This window comes from Labrus mixtus, chromosome 4, assembly GCF_963584025.1.
Source record: "Labrus mixtus chromosome 4, fLabMix1.1, whole genome shotgun sequence".
Classification (NCBI taxonomy): Eukaryota; Metazoa; Chordata; class Actinopteri; order Labriformes; family Labridae; genus Labrus; species Labrus mixtus.
The window spans coordinates 22,954,147-22,967,866 of NC_083615.1; the positions used below are offsets into that span (position 1 = coordinate 22,954,147).

The 13,720-nt window shown below is 39.1% G+C and overlaps 1 protein-coding gene across 1 annotated transcript in view; it reads left to right on the forward strand.

The window, feature by feature from the left end:
* The first annotated feature begins 259 nt into the window (after nucleotides 1-259).
* ripor1 (RHO family interacting cell polarization regulator 1) overlaps nucleotides 260-13,720 on the forward strand; it is a 32,904-nt gene continuing 19,443 nt past the window's right edge. Inside the window, exons 1-4 of the mRNA XM_061036440.1 lie at nucleotides 260-622; nucleotides 10,779-10,902; nucleotides 11,991-12,143; nucleotides 13,597-13,675. Of these exons, the coding sequence (XP_060892423.1) occupies nucleotides 604-622; nucleotides 10,779-10,902; nucleotides 11,991-12,143; nucleotides 13,597-13,675 (375 nt within the window). The 5' untranslated portion in view covers nucleotides 260-603. The remainder of the gene's footprint in view (nucleotides 623-10,778; nucleotides 10,903-11,990; nucleotides 12,144-13,596; nucleotides 13,676-13,720) is intronic.

The window sequence follows — 13,720 nt, forward strand, 5'->3', positions numbered from 1 at the left end:
TGTGTGTGTGTGTGTGTGTGTGTGTGTGTGTGTGTGTGTGTGTGTGTGTGTGTGTGTGTGTGTGTGTGTACTTATAATGATCTATTTAAATCCTCATAACTGTTTGATGCAGTGTGTTTTCACGTTACCTTCTTCTGTGTATTTAGCCAAGTTGTGGCACTGAAATGACTCCAGGTGAAGTCTAACTTCGTGTGGTCAGAAACATGTTCAGCAGGGAGAGGGAGGAGCAGGAAAAGCAGTGATGTCATCAGGGAAGAAGAGGAGGGAGCTCTGCTTTAGTTTTTCCTCCTCCTCCCTCTTACGCCTCCTCCCCCTCCTCTTCTTATCAGTAAGTGTGCGGTGGAGAGACAGAGAGGGGATCAGTGGGCGAGTGGACCAAGGATTAACAACTTTGACCGTGGACATGGGGGAAGAGGGAAAAGGAAATAGACCAGGAATGAGAGAAAAGAAGTGAAGAAGCTGCCAAATAAAGAGCAAAAGAATAAAAGAGAGAAGTTAGGATCTGAAAAAGGAGTAAGAGAGCGCCCGGAGCGAGGGCTGCGTGAGCACTTGTTCCTGGATTTGGGTGGACTCTGCTAAAAAGACTTGACCAGCACAGCCATCATGTACAGTGGATATGGAGGTATGAATCATTAACTCTGTTTGTCAGGGTGAACTTACTGTTGCTGGTTCACAGGTTTGTTACTTATTATGAGCTGATGGCAGGAAAGATGAAGTCAAATACCCAAAACAAACAAAAAACCTGTAACTCACTCTGCAGCAACATCAAGTCAGTGTCAAACATTATTTACTGTCACTTCACATCACTGTTTTCATTTACCAAGACTCCCAAATGAAGGAATCCTCCTCCCGGGACTGATTGATTATTACTATCAATGATTAAAATGCCCATTATTTTAAGGGTTAATATTTAGTTTTAAAAAGTCGTTGTTTGGCAAATAATGATCCACCTTTGTCAACACTTTGAATACCTCAATCCATTTTGAAGTTTATTGGTGTACATAACCTCTCAGTCTGTGTTCAATAAGTTTTCTTGAGAAGAACTATTAGTTTCATCAACTGAGTTACTCAGCTCTGCCTAATTTAAGAACAGATCCGTGGTGTCACTACATGAGTAAGGATGCCACTGTGCCAGTATGCACTGCCTGAAGTAGAGACGTGGTTTACCTAACTTTCTCTTTTTCTCTTATCTTGAAAGTATTCAGACTTTTGTTTTGAGAGAGACTTGAGTATCAAATTCCATAAACGTTCTTTGATTAGACACATTCTGTTATGTTGTTATGCTTGATATTACAGTCTGAAGTGACAACAGGCTGAATTCAAACTTCAAGTGGACAAACTGCTCTGAGGGGGAACTTGCCCCCAAGGAGGACTTTTTAGACATTCCTCAGTTTCAGGGCTGTCTGTCGATGAGATACAGAAGCAGCTCTTGTATATTCTTCATTTTGACCCAAAACATGTCAAAGGGAGCCGCGTTTTAATTAAGAAAAAGGCCACAATGTAACTTTAGAATTCAGAAAAAAATTACTGAGAGTGGTCTAGACAGACAAAGAAAGGTCACTCCATTGTGAAGGCAGGTTAAAAATTATCTCTGTGTGTGTGTGTCTGTGTCTGTGTGTGTGTGTGTGTGTGTGTGTGTGTGTGTGTGTGTGTGTGTGTGTGTGTGTGTGTGTGTGTGTCCCCTTAATGGGATTAAAGGAAACACATATTTTGCTGAGCTTGCTGTTCAGATGGAGGAAGTGCTGAGTGTCAAAACTGCAACTAGAAATAAACTTGGAAAAGGAAGTTAGTGATGCAGACTGACGGTGTGGACTTTGTAACATGAGTTGTTTGTTAGTGCGTCAATAAGTTAGTGTGTTAACTTCTTTTTTTTGACCAGTTTGAAACTGGTGGTTTTATGAATCAGATTGTACCTTTAACACTTAAAGACCTGAGTCATGTTTAAATAGTTTGTTAGGAAACATCTGTGTTTCCATGTAAACAGGATGTCACTGCATCAACACAAGCTCAGATACCAAAAACCACAGTTAAAAGAAACCATTTATAAAAACATGTGGAAACGTAATAGTTGATCTTTTTTAAATGCATATATCTAATAATTTTATTGATTTTATTGAACAGCATTCATAGAGTTTTTTGTATGTCTTTGATGATTTGTAGTTAAGAGTTATTATACCTGCTTCACAGTATAAACTACATCTTACACCAAGGTTAATGACACCTGTCATATTCCTGCATCATGTAACTATCATGATGAAGAAAACATGATGAAAACATTTTGGATTAAGGGTCAAACACGTTCAACATATTTCATTTTTTCATGCACCTTGTAAAAAAACTGAAAATATAAATAAATTCAACCATCTCCTTTAAAAGTACTTTGAGTGGTGCAACTGGTTCTGATTGAGAGTCCTGTCAGTCCCTGCACACTGCAGCTTTTTAAACTTGCTGTGATTTTTGATTTCCCATTTGACCTTTCTTCTGAGTTCTGCCAACATTCATAGATCTTACTTTGATGTAAATGTTTTGACACTTCATTTTTCATTACAAGTATAATAACGTAATTTGGGCAATAATAACATCCATACAGTGTTCATACATGTCAGGGATTTTTAATTTATACTTTATGAGAAGTAAAGTCAGCTGTTGGTTTAGGAGAAAACAAGTTTATGAATTGAAAACAGTGCAGCAAGCCTTCTAAAAATGATCAGTATCATTTGTTTGTTAAAGTTAGACAGGACAATGTGTCCTGTCATGATCTAAATCTTGTTACCTCTTAAAGCTCATCAAGAGTATTAAATAGGAGGATTTATGAATTTGTTTATTTATCTGCACCGCAATTTTAGAGCGTTATATTTGTTCAAAAGATGTAATAGTATCACAGCTGTATTAGTTATAAATAATCAACATTAAAAAGGCGTTTAAATCGTCTTTTCTTATGAGGACAACAGATTAAGAAGAGTCTGAGCAGCTTTCCTTTTCCACCGAGTGTGATCCTATAAATGCATACAAATATTTAACCATATTCTCCCTATAGCAGTTTAAGAGCAAAGACTTCATCAATCTTTTCAACCAGGACTTGTGAACCCTCATTATTATTATACACTGGATAGCTGATGAGTTCAAAGATGAATTATATTTGTACAGAAGTAACAGTGGATCGGAGAAGAGCTTCAGTGTGATGATCAAACTTGGTGTCCCTACATGTCGTATCTGATGGCATGTGAGCAACTTTGTGTGAATGAATAGTTCAAATAAAGTGGATTTACCTCCACGGTGAACACAGCGTCTTAGGTCAAAGTAACATATTTGTTACATGGTCATACTGTCATTGGTGCAGATTAATTATGTACATGTGTTGCTGTATAACTACACAACAATAACACAAACTGTTCCGGCCCCTTCAGCATGACAATAGCATAAAGTATCCTTTTCCTGAAGCGAGCAGGCAGAGCTGTACTGTGAAACGGGAGGGTTATTCCTGTGACTAAGTTCAGCCATCATTTGCTGGAGTCTTTTCCCGGCCCCGCCCTCTCTGCAGGATGTGACTCCATCCTGAGTTTCCTTTTCCTCAAGAAGTCACATGAAGGAGGAACGGGACGAAACGGGACGGGACAGCCGGGCGTGAAACTCTGTTTTCTGTGCTTGGTGTCTGTGTTATTGTCAACATCAGATGAAGATTTTTTGGATGAATCAAAGAGGAATACACAGGACTGACCCTTTGTAGACCTTCAGTGCATCTTTCACCAGGAAAACCCCATGAGTCAGTTGGGCCTTCACAGGAGGCTAATTCATTCTGGTCACATGTCTCAGTTCTTACTGGAAGACACAATTGTCCTTATGATAACATTGAACAACTCCTTAACCGTTCTTTTACTATGGTACTCTTAATAGTACCAGTTTGCTCAACCCTTATAGCCTACATACTATTTATGGTACTAACCAGAGCTCGAGTCATTCACTACAGAAAAGCCAAAAAATACCTTTGTTATCTGAGATAAAATACCAGAAGTGTTTTGTGGTTTTGAGGCTATAAAACATGGGATTCTCGTTTTAGTGAAAGGAATGTTTTGTAAAAAGTTTACACTGATTTCACATTTCACTCTTTCCCTTGATTATAGTTTATACACTAATCTTAAAATCCTTGATTATCATGAACATTTTGACTCAATATTTGTTTGATTAATTATATAGAAAAGAAAGTTTTTGGCTGAGACCGTTGGCCTTCTCATCCACAGTTTGTTCAGCTTGCTAACTTCACTCTGTTACAGTAGCTGCTCTGTTGGGCTTAGCAGATTGATTATTATTCTTGACTCGAGTGTGTTTTCCCCTGTTTCCCACTGTGTGTGTTCTCGGATCTGCCGGTCGTTCTGGGTTATACATTCCTTACATGATGGAAGCACACACACCCAATTCTCCCAGGGGAGCATAAACACACAAGCACACCCACAAAAAGTGATTATGATTATTAGAGCAATGACCCAGTGTTGCTGAGTAGTTGGGCGTGCATGGTGTATTTACTAGTAATCCTCCTTTTGGACAATGAAGGAGGCCGACAGATTAAAAACCGATGGGCTGTGTCTTAAGTGAATACAAATAAAGAATTTGATGCTAATAGTTTTACAGCTGATATTCATATTTTCCAGCATGTTAAGTCGATCATGCATCAATGATATGAAGTCTTCTGTGGCACTTTTTGTCATATGTCAGAGTGCTGAAAAAAAGAAAAGCAGAAGGGAACATTTCTTTTGATTACAGAGGTCTTTTTTCTTTGAGCCATGCTGCGTTTTACAGTCAATACTCCTATGCAGTTTGTCTTGTGCTAAATTCATTCCATCTGTCCTCCAGGGAATATTTCAGTTATTTTGTGAGATTTAACTAATGTTCAGTTCAGGCACATATGTATTTGGTTTGATTAAGGCAAAGAAAGTGGTGATTGTCAAAGGAAATTAATAGCTTTTTTTAACATATGCACTCTGGAAAATGTGTAGAATAATTCAGGCATGCTGCCCTGAAAACTTCCTGGTTCCTGGTTGTGCGTCCATTGCAGGTTGTAAACGTCTTCATTCCCTCCCATTCAACACTGAATTGTCCTGAATATTTCCAGATGTGCTCTCACATCAGCTCACCTAACATAATGTGGAAAATATATTAGGAAAAATTCCAGGTAAAATCATAGTGAAAAATTTGGCGCTCTGCAGACAAAGTTTTCAGGAGTGAATGCGTGTGAGAATAGGGCTAGCTTTTGCATTTGTCTAACCAAACCAACTTTCTATAATCCTTTTCTCTCTTATATCTCAACTGGGGGCACCAAATCATAATTTCACCTCGGAGCGGTGAAATGGCTAGATCCAGCCGTGGCCATCGTGCACGATTGTGCAAAACAGTTTATATAAGTCTGGCTTTTATTTGATAAGACAATCTTGTGCTGACTAAGTAACATCGCCATCCGCAGGTCATCACACTAGTGGTGCAAAAACAGGGTAAAGGAAACATGGAGTGTGTGTGTGTGTGTGTGTGTGTGCGTGTGCGTGCGTGCGTGCGTGCGTGTGTTTGGACACCAGACAGAGTTTTTCCAGAATGATCTGGGAGAGACAGACCAGAGAGCATCAAACAATAGATGTGGTGTCAAACAGTGGCTCACCACAGAGGTGTATGGAGGTCTGTTTGTCTCTGTGTGTGTGTGTGTGTGTGTATTTGGGTGAGTGGCTGGGTGGGTGGGTGTGTGTGTGGCACAGAGCCACAGTGATTATATGAGAACATCAATAGCAGGGGAGATGGTGTGACTGGGATCTGTTGTTGTCATTGGGCAGGACTGGACCACTGTTTGGATCAGGTAGGAAAAACTCAACACTGCTCAGTTTGACAGACAATTTCAGTTTGATGGATTTTAACTGGCTGACTTCTGGATGAGCTTGTTGGAGTTTGAACGGATCTTTGAACTTAATTTAACACTGGCTGATTAGATCACAAAACTTTATTAACAAGGTTGAGCACGAGAGGACAGTGGGGTGTGTCAGGGAAAAAATGTGCCGACTACCACTGCCCTGTCTGAACACGGACGACTCTGACAGAGACATGGAGTCCCATCACGGTTAGTGTTTGGTTTGATTTGGATTGAGGGGTGTACTTCTGCTAATAACACACGTTTCTAGTCCAGTGCATTTTTGAAAGCAAGAGAAATGCAGCAGATGACACAGATTATTGTAGTTACAGTTTAGCGGGCCTGACTCCGTTTAAAAACTGGTTTCCAGCAGGTTCCTGTAGATGATTTTTTATTTACCATTGAATGAATGTGCTGGGCTCATTTAATAGTATCTATTAAGTTCAAATAACTGGTCTTACTTTCCTTCAGTACTTTACTCACCCAAGTGTGACCAGAGAATTATTTGGGTTTGCTAAACACAACCAATGAAAATCAGTCAATAATAAGGAAACATTAGCTGAAAACCAAACACCTTCTTGTTTGGGTTCATATCATCACCCAGAGAGCTCGGTTCATTTCACTGCCTTCTCTAGTAACTGTGTCCTCATTGTCTTTAGTGCCGCTTCCAGCTTCTTGAGGCTGACCGGTGCCTGGTTTGTCGACTTGTTACCTCGGTCACGCACAGCTCAGCTAGGATCGATGCCAGGGTAAAAAAACCACTGATAGTCTGCTTTCTCTGATATCAACAGTATGCCTGGTGGCTATAGTTTTGACTCTGAGAAGAAGCTGAGAAGTTTGTGTTGTATGTTGAGTCAACAAAAACTTAATTCAGTAATGAGGAGACCTAAGAGGGTGAAGTGTAAAGAGTCATACAACTTAGGCTTGGGTTGCTCAGTCTGTATGGACTTGGCTTGAGAATTGGCGGGTACCCAGTCCAATTCCTGGTACTGACCATGTATGGAAATTAAGACTTTTTCCTGGAGAGGTGCCAGTTCTCTTCCTTGATGCTGCCATGGTGCTCTTGAGCAAGGCACTAAATCGCCAACTGCTCGGGTTGCTTGTCCATGTTAAGGCCCCTAAACTCTTATAGCCTATGTTTGTGTGTGTGGCATATGTCCATAACAGAGAGGAAACATTTAATCACCTCTTAGGCATTAATGAAGTGTAACATTAATCTGATTGTTTATCTAATTTTCTTTTGAAAGTCTTAAATGGCTGGGCTATAAATCAAAGGTATTTTTCAGTCATATGATTTTAAAAACTTATGACCGCATTACTGACCATAAAAATCACATTGTTTAGATTTTTTTTACATAAGCAAGCGACCCATCGTTTCCTGCTTTCAATTTTTTTATTAGCTTTGAGTGTTTAGGATTTTGTGGTATTTATTTATTTACATTGGATCCCCATTCATCCTGGGGTCCATAAAAAAGAAAACAAGACAAAAAGTACAAGATCAATCAAATGTACAACATCAGTAAAGAAAAAAGAAAAAAACAATCACAAACAAACCATGAACTAATACAGGTCACAGTGTCATGAGCACTAGATGGTTAAATTATTACCTTATTACTTATAACTTGACATTTTCTATCGTCAATCAAACATCATTTACATACAAGATGATATATGTTTACCAAACTGATAAGGGATTGGAATATAACATGTTGCATTGGGGAAGTAATGTGCTCAGTCTTCAAGATCAATAAGATAAGATAAGAGAATCATTTAGTTATCCCACTACAGAGACATTTACAGTGAATGTGCAGTAAAGCAGTGTAAATACAAAAATTACAAATCCAAAATAACAGCCAGTAAATCAGGCTCACTGTTGTGCTGTGGTGCCATCATTTGGTGCTTGACTCCATTAATAGCAAAGTTTCCCTTCATCTGTCTGTGTTTACTGAGAGAATAACTCATTGATTTAAGATAAAACTGTTTTGTATGGACTTTTATCTGAGCAGAAACAATTGACTGTAGTCATGTTTCGACTTCAAAGTCATCACTTGCTACCTGGGAGTTCCTCATGGAGACGGAGAACTGTTATGACAACACAACAAGACGATTTATCGGGAAGTGAAAGAGGAAAGTGTCTGAATGAGATGGACCCAGTGATCGTCAACTTTTCCACTTGCTCTCCGCGTCCACTCTGCTCCTCTGGCAGGCTACGTTTATTTGTTGTCTTCCTTTATCTCTCACTGCCTGTTAGCTCCTCTGTAATCTATGAGAAGACTTTAACTAGGTTAAGCCAACAAGAGCTTGACCACACAGTCCAACACACACACACACACACACACACACACAGACATTCCTAATGATTTTCAAGGGTTGAACTTAACCGTCTCTATTTTTAAAACTTAGCTATTTTTAAATAATTATTTTCTTCATGGTGTCCACGTTTAAATGTGTTTAAATCAAAAGGAAGGTTTGATTGTTGTAATTTGATTTCACAAAAATATGCTTCTGTTTAAAGTACTTTTTCCATCCATTGTGCTCTAGCTGAACTCGGGTAGCGCTGACCTTTTCTCTTCAGCCCGATGACTACAGCCTTCAGGACTATCTGCCTTTGTTAAATTTCCTGTCAGGAGAGGCAGTTGCTTCTGACTTCCTGTAGGATTGTGACATTTCCTGTGCTGTGGGGGGAGGGAGGGGAGAGGGCGGGTTGGCAGTCATCTCACAAAGGTCTTTCAGCTGTTTGAAGAAACAGGATACAGGACAGTGGATATTCCAGAGTAGGAAAACACACTGCCTCAGCTGAAAGAAATTAACCGCTGACATAAGCCACAACAACAAATCACAGCTTCAGGCCACAGACGTCACATGTTTGTCAAAAGTCAGAGAGACCAAATGGATTTTCATCAGAGCTGAATAAGAATCTACTCTGAAGATAAGAACCATAGACTGGGGACGTTAAGATTGGATCTTTGTACCGCTCACACTACAAGATAATCTGGGCAGATAATCGGTTCCGAGCAGCCTTGAGTCGGGAGCGACCCTGCGATTGTCGGAAGCTGAAATCAGCCCGATTATCCTGCAGTGTGAGCCAGGCTTAAAACAGAGTTTATCCTTTCGCACACAGATGTGTAAACTGTGGTAACAAATTCACAAACAGCTTTTTATTTTTGAGTTACCTGAGCCTTCAGGTGCTCAGTAGATTTGGGAACCGAAGTGACTTGGATAGGTTTTTGGAAAATACCATGTTGTGTTACATGTTGGGTCAAGATTAACAACTGGTATCATATGGGACATGAACACAGTCTATTTGGTGGAAGCTATTTGTCGGATCTTTGGCTTCTCCTAGCCAATAACCGCACAGTAGGTCTGACCTGTGGCGTACTTCATTCAGAAAAAGGAATGTGTGGTCATTTCCCACCACTCATCCTCTATGTTTCACAGCAGAGCTGTCTGTAGAAACTGATATCATTGACAGTATTAAAAACAAAAAGATTTTCTAGTACCCAGTTGACTTATACCACCTGCTACATTCATGATTTTATGCAACAGAAATATAACACCCAAATGACTTGATTGCCTTTAACTTTATTTTATTAAATCTGCATGCAGCCGTTACTGGAGCTCCTTATTGAGATGTATACATATCTTGTGTTTAAATTCCTGACATGTAGTGATAGAGGATTGGCAAAGACATCATGTCACTTAATCAACCTCAATACCACATTGCTGAGCTTTCAAACGTAAAACTGAGTGGTGCGTTTAGTGGTGAGTTCGACAGCACATCAGTTATTTAAGCTGGTGAATGTGAAACTCTGAAGCTACAAAAACAGGCTGTTTTCTCACACTTGATAAGCCATTTAACCTTGAGTAAACTAGAAACACACAGAGTCAGATAGGCTGTATCTGTATGTGCTGTTCAGTACTAAACAGCTGCTACAGAGTACAGAGAAGGGGCTAATCATTGGGGAGATGTTTAGTGACACATCATTGTAACACGATAAGATAAATCACAGTATCTTTCAGTGTTTCGGTTGGAAATGAGTCATAGATGAACATAGAGAACAGGCCTCTTTCTGTTTTAAACAACATTTTATAGATTTTTACCCCTTCATATTGAGAAGTTAGTCAAATGATTTATGATGTAAACATACAGTATGGAGGGAAAACAAGGCTTACAATAAGTCTTATATAACAAACTGCTTAAAGTGAAACCTTGGCCTTCTGTGAAAATAAAAGAAGATACTTTAACTCTTACTGACAAAGTTAAAAATGAGAGATATTTTCACATTTCTCAGTGTAAGAATGATTGTATGTTTATTAGGTCAGTAATTTGGTATTTCTAATCATGGGCCTTATTTTTCATATTTTATGAAAAAAGTAAACAGAAATAAAGGGAATTAAAATGATTGATATGTCCCCAGTGACTCACCTTCACAAGGTAATAATGGTGGCAACATTCGAGGGCAAATCTGGCTGATCATGTTCTGTATATCCACTAAAAGAGCTAGTTTTATACCACTTAGGCATCAGGTTGTTATTGTGTCTCATAGCAGTACTTGGGAGGAGTCACAGAGGGAAATACTTTTGAGTTAAAGAGTAAGATGCTTAAGTAAGTTATATTTGTGATAAAAGTTTTCAGTTCTTCATAATTGACCCTTCCATTGTTGATTCCTACACGAGGATATTTAGCTCAATAAAATGAACTCATCACAGATACAGAAGCATCTTAGCCGCCTTGTTGTTGAAGGTACATTCTCAATATTTACATCGAGGCACAGAAGGTATTTTATTTCCTGGTGGTAATTCAATGCCTGTATCTTTAGGTGCGAGTTGGATGACAGAAAAACATGGCTGATGGTTCTGTGTGTTCTGTGTATTTGTCTTGTTCTCTGAACAGGGAGTCCATCCCGAACCCTCTCCACCATGTCGCTGTCTGTTCGCCCCACCAGGCGCCTCACCTCCAGATCCATCACTAGGAGCCAGAGCTTCACTGGAGTCAACACTTACGACAAGGCCTACAGGTACACACCCACACTGCCCCGAACACACACACACACACACACACACACACATACACACACTCTCATATACATGCTGTGGGGAATTTCACAGGACATCCTGTCAGGTGGAGCTCCAAAGACAGACAGTCTGACTGAAAAAAAAGTCAGTATGGTTCATTATCACTAAGCCTTTAAAAACAACAATTGTTTCTCTTTATGACGATACATAACTGTATCCATTTATTTTCTTTGCATCTTTATAAACATTTTTTGAATTGAAACTACAATAAAAAACAATGAATAAACAATAACAATAATAAAAAATTATGAATGGAGTAGTGATCCTGTGTTGTATTATTTAACAGCCAGTTCATTCATTGTTTGTTTGTTTGCCTCCCACCCCATCCTTCTCAGTCCGGCTTTCTTTGAATGTAGTTAGTCATTGTACTTGGTTTCATTGCTTATCATATATGAAATAGTTGTTGCACTTATTTTGGGATTGTTTTAAAAAATATATATTTGTTCTGTCTAATTGTATTTTTTTGGCCAGTTATCCTCCTATTTTTAACCCCCCAGCTGTTTTTAAATGCAGTCCTCTTGTGCTAGTAATAACAAAACAATATGCTTATATTAAATGAACATATGTTGCTTTAGATCAAGAGGAATTCTGTTCTAAAGTGAATAAGTTGCATGGGAGACAATGTGCTGAAAGCATCTTTGTTTCGAAGAATTGTCTTAAAATATAACAGAAGAGAGCCACCAAGTCCCGGTTAGTTCAGCAGCAGACTTGTACTCATGTTTAGCTGTTGGTACAAAGGTTAAATATGTATTTTATCTGTATCCTAGTGTACCCAGTTTACTCTTCTTTCTCCTTTTTAACTCTTTATTTTTATCCACACAAAAGCCCTTTGTGGGAAAAGTGTTGCAAATTAGCCCCCGCTATAAACACTATGATACTTGCATTGGATTGGTGTTTTCAGTTTGTCTATGTATATTGTATCTGTCCCTATCAAATAAACCATAAATAAATAAGGACAGAGTTGAGGACAACTGGGATATATATCGATATTTAAAGAATACTTTTCTCTGCTGTTAACCTGATGTTGCAGGAACCTCTCAGTGTTCAGCACTCCAGGTCTGAGCAGGAAACCCAGCAGAGCCAGCAGGATGTTCAACACGTCCAACAAGTCCAACCCACCACCCAAAGTTCCTCAACCAGAGCGCCTAGACCAGGTCTACGAGGCGCTGAAGAAGGGCCTCCAGTGAGTACACTCACAATACACCGTTGTACCGTAGACACAAATAGCAACTCTAATCTTTCAGCTAAGGGCTCACGTCTTTTATGCTGCACTCATGAACCCAAAGGCTTTATTAGCATGATGTTTCAAGAACAAATGCAAAAGCATAAACACAGAGCAGTTACTTTCATTTCAGCAAATCACAAGTTCCATGATCTGGGATCCTTTCAATTTTTCCTGATCCAGTGGAGAAAACAATTTTCATTATAACAGTCCTCTTCAAGGATTTGGTTAAATATTTAAATCAATCAGCAATGGAGAATGTGAAATCTTAATATTGGTAAATACTTTATATAACAAACATACTTGCATTGAGAAAAGTTACACATTTTTTTTAACTACTTTTCTCAACACCCGAGCTCTTATCATGGTCAGCACCACTTGATCGTAGTTGTGCATTCATCCTCTTTCAACTGAAAATAAATCTTCCTGACTGAGAGAAAATAACAGAACATTGGTCTTGAATTGGTTGTCTGTGAGTCTGTCTGACACAAAAAGCAAAAGGAAATGAGGGAAAGTGGTGACAAGTCAAGTTAATGCTTACAAAAGGCTTGAAGATCTCCAGCACGGGGCACTTAAACTTATTTGGTAACAGGAAAGTTTAGTCTTATAATTCCTGTCTGTGCCCAACTCTTCATATATGACATATCTACAACAGTGGTTCTCAACGGGTCCAGCCTCAGGACACCACCACCAACCCCTTAATGAGAAATTGTGACACAATTTTCCGGATATTTTTTAACCAATAATCTTTATTTGATTAGAAATAGTGCAGTTTGGACCTCAGTTCTGTCACAAAAGACAGAACAAAAAGATCAAACAAAGCAAACGTTTAAAAAGTGATCCAGGCGCACGTTCACGATCCACAGAAAAAAGTCTCCACGACCCACTTTTGGGTCCCGACCTACCAGTTGACAACCACTGCTCTGCAGCACTCAGGATATCTGTCATGTTCAACAAAGACAGCATTTGATTAACTTAGCTTAGAATAATGTCAAAGAATTGGAGGAAGGGCCACTGACTTATGAAATATCTTAAAGTGGGGACTGTGTGGTGAGCAGCAGCGTGGGGGGCCTTCAGGGTCGTCAAGTAATGCCAAGGAATATTCTAAGATCATTTTTCTAAGACCTTGGTTTGTTAAGCCAAATGTATGAGTGTGGTTAGATACTATGAAGGACATATGTAAAACTGATGTTGTTATTTGCATTTGTGCTGTTTCGTACAATGTATTTTTAGTCTGTGACATTATTGACTCTGAATTGTGCTGTCTCTTGTTTTTTGTTGTTAATGTTTTTATATGTTTAAGGCCCATGAAGGGTTAACTATTGCAAAATAGCTGTCAGTGTGTGTTGTTTGTTATTCATGCTAAGACTTGTCCATACACAAATATAAATGAAATCAATACATGTTCTCTCAGGTCTTACCTCCAGGTTTATCAAACAGACCTGGACGGCCTCAGCAGACAGATGAAAGAATCCAAGAGGAACTCCAGACTGGTACGTTGTATGTTTGGTATATCCTACAAGGGCTGCACATTATAG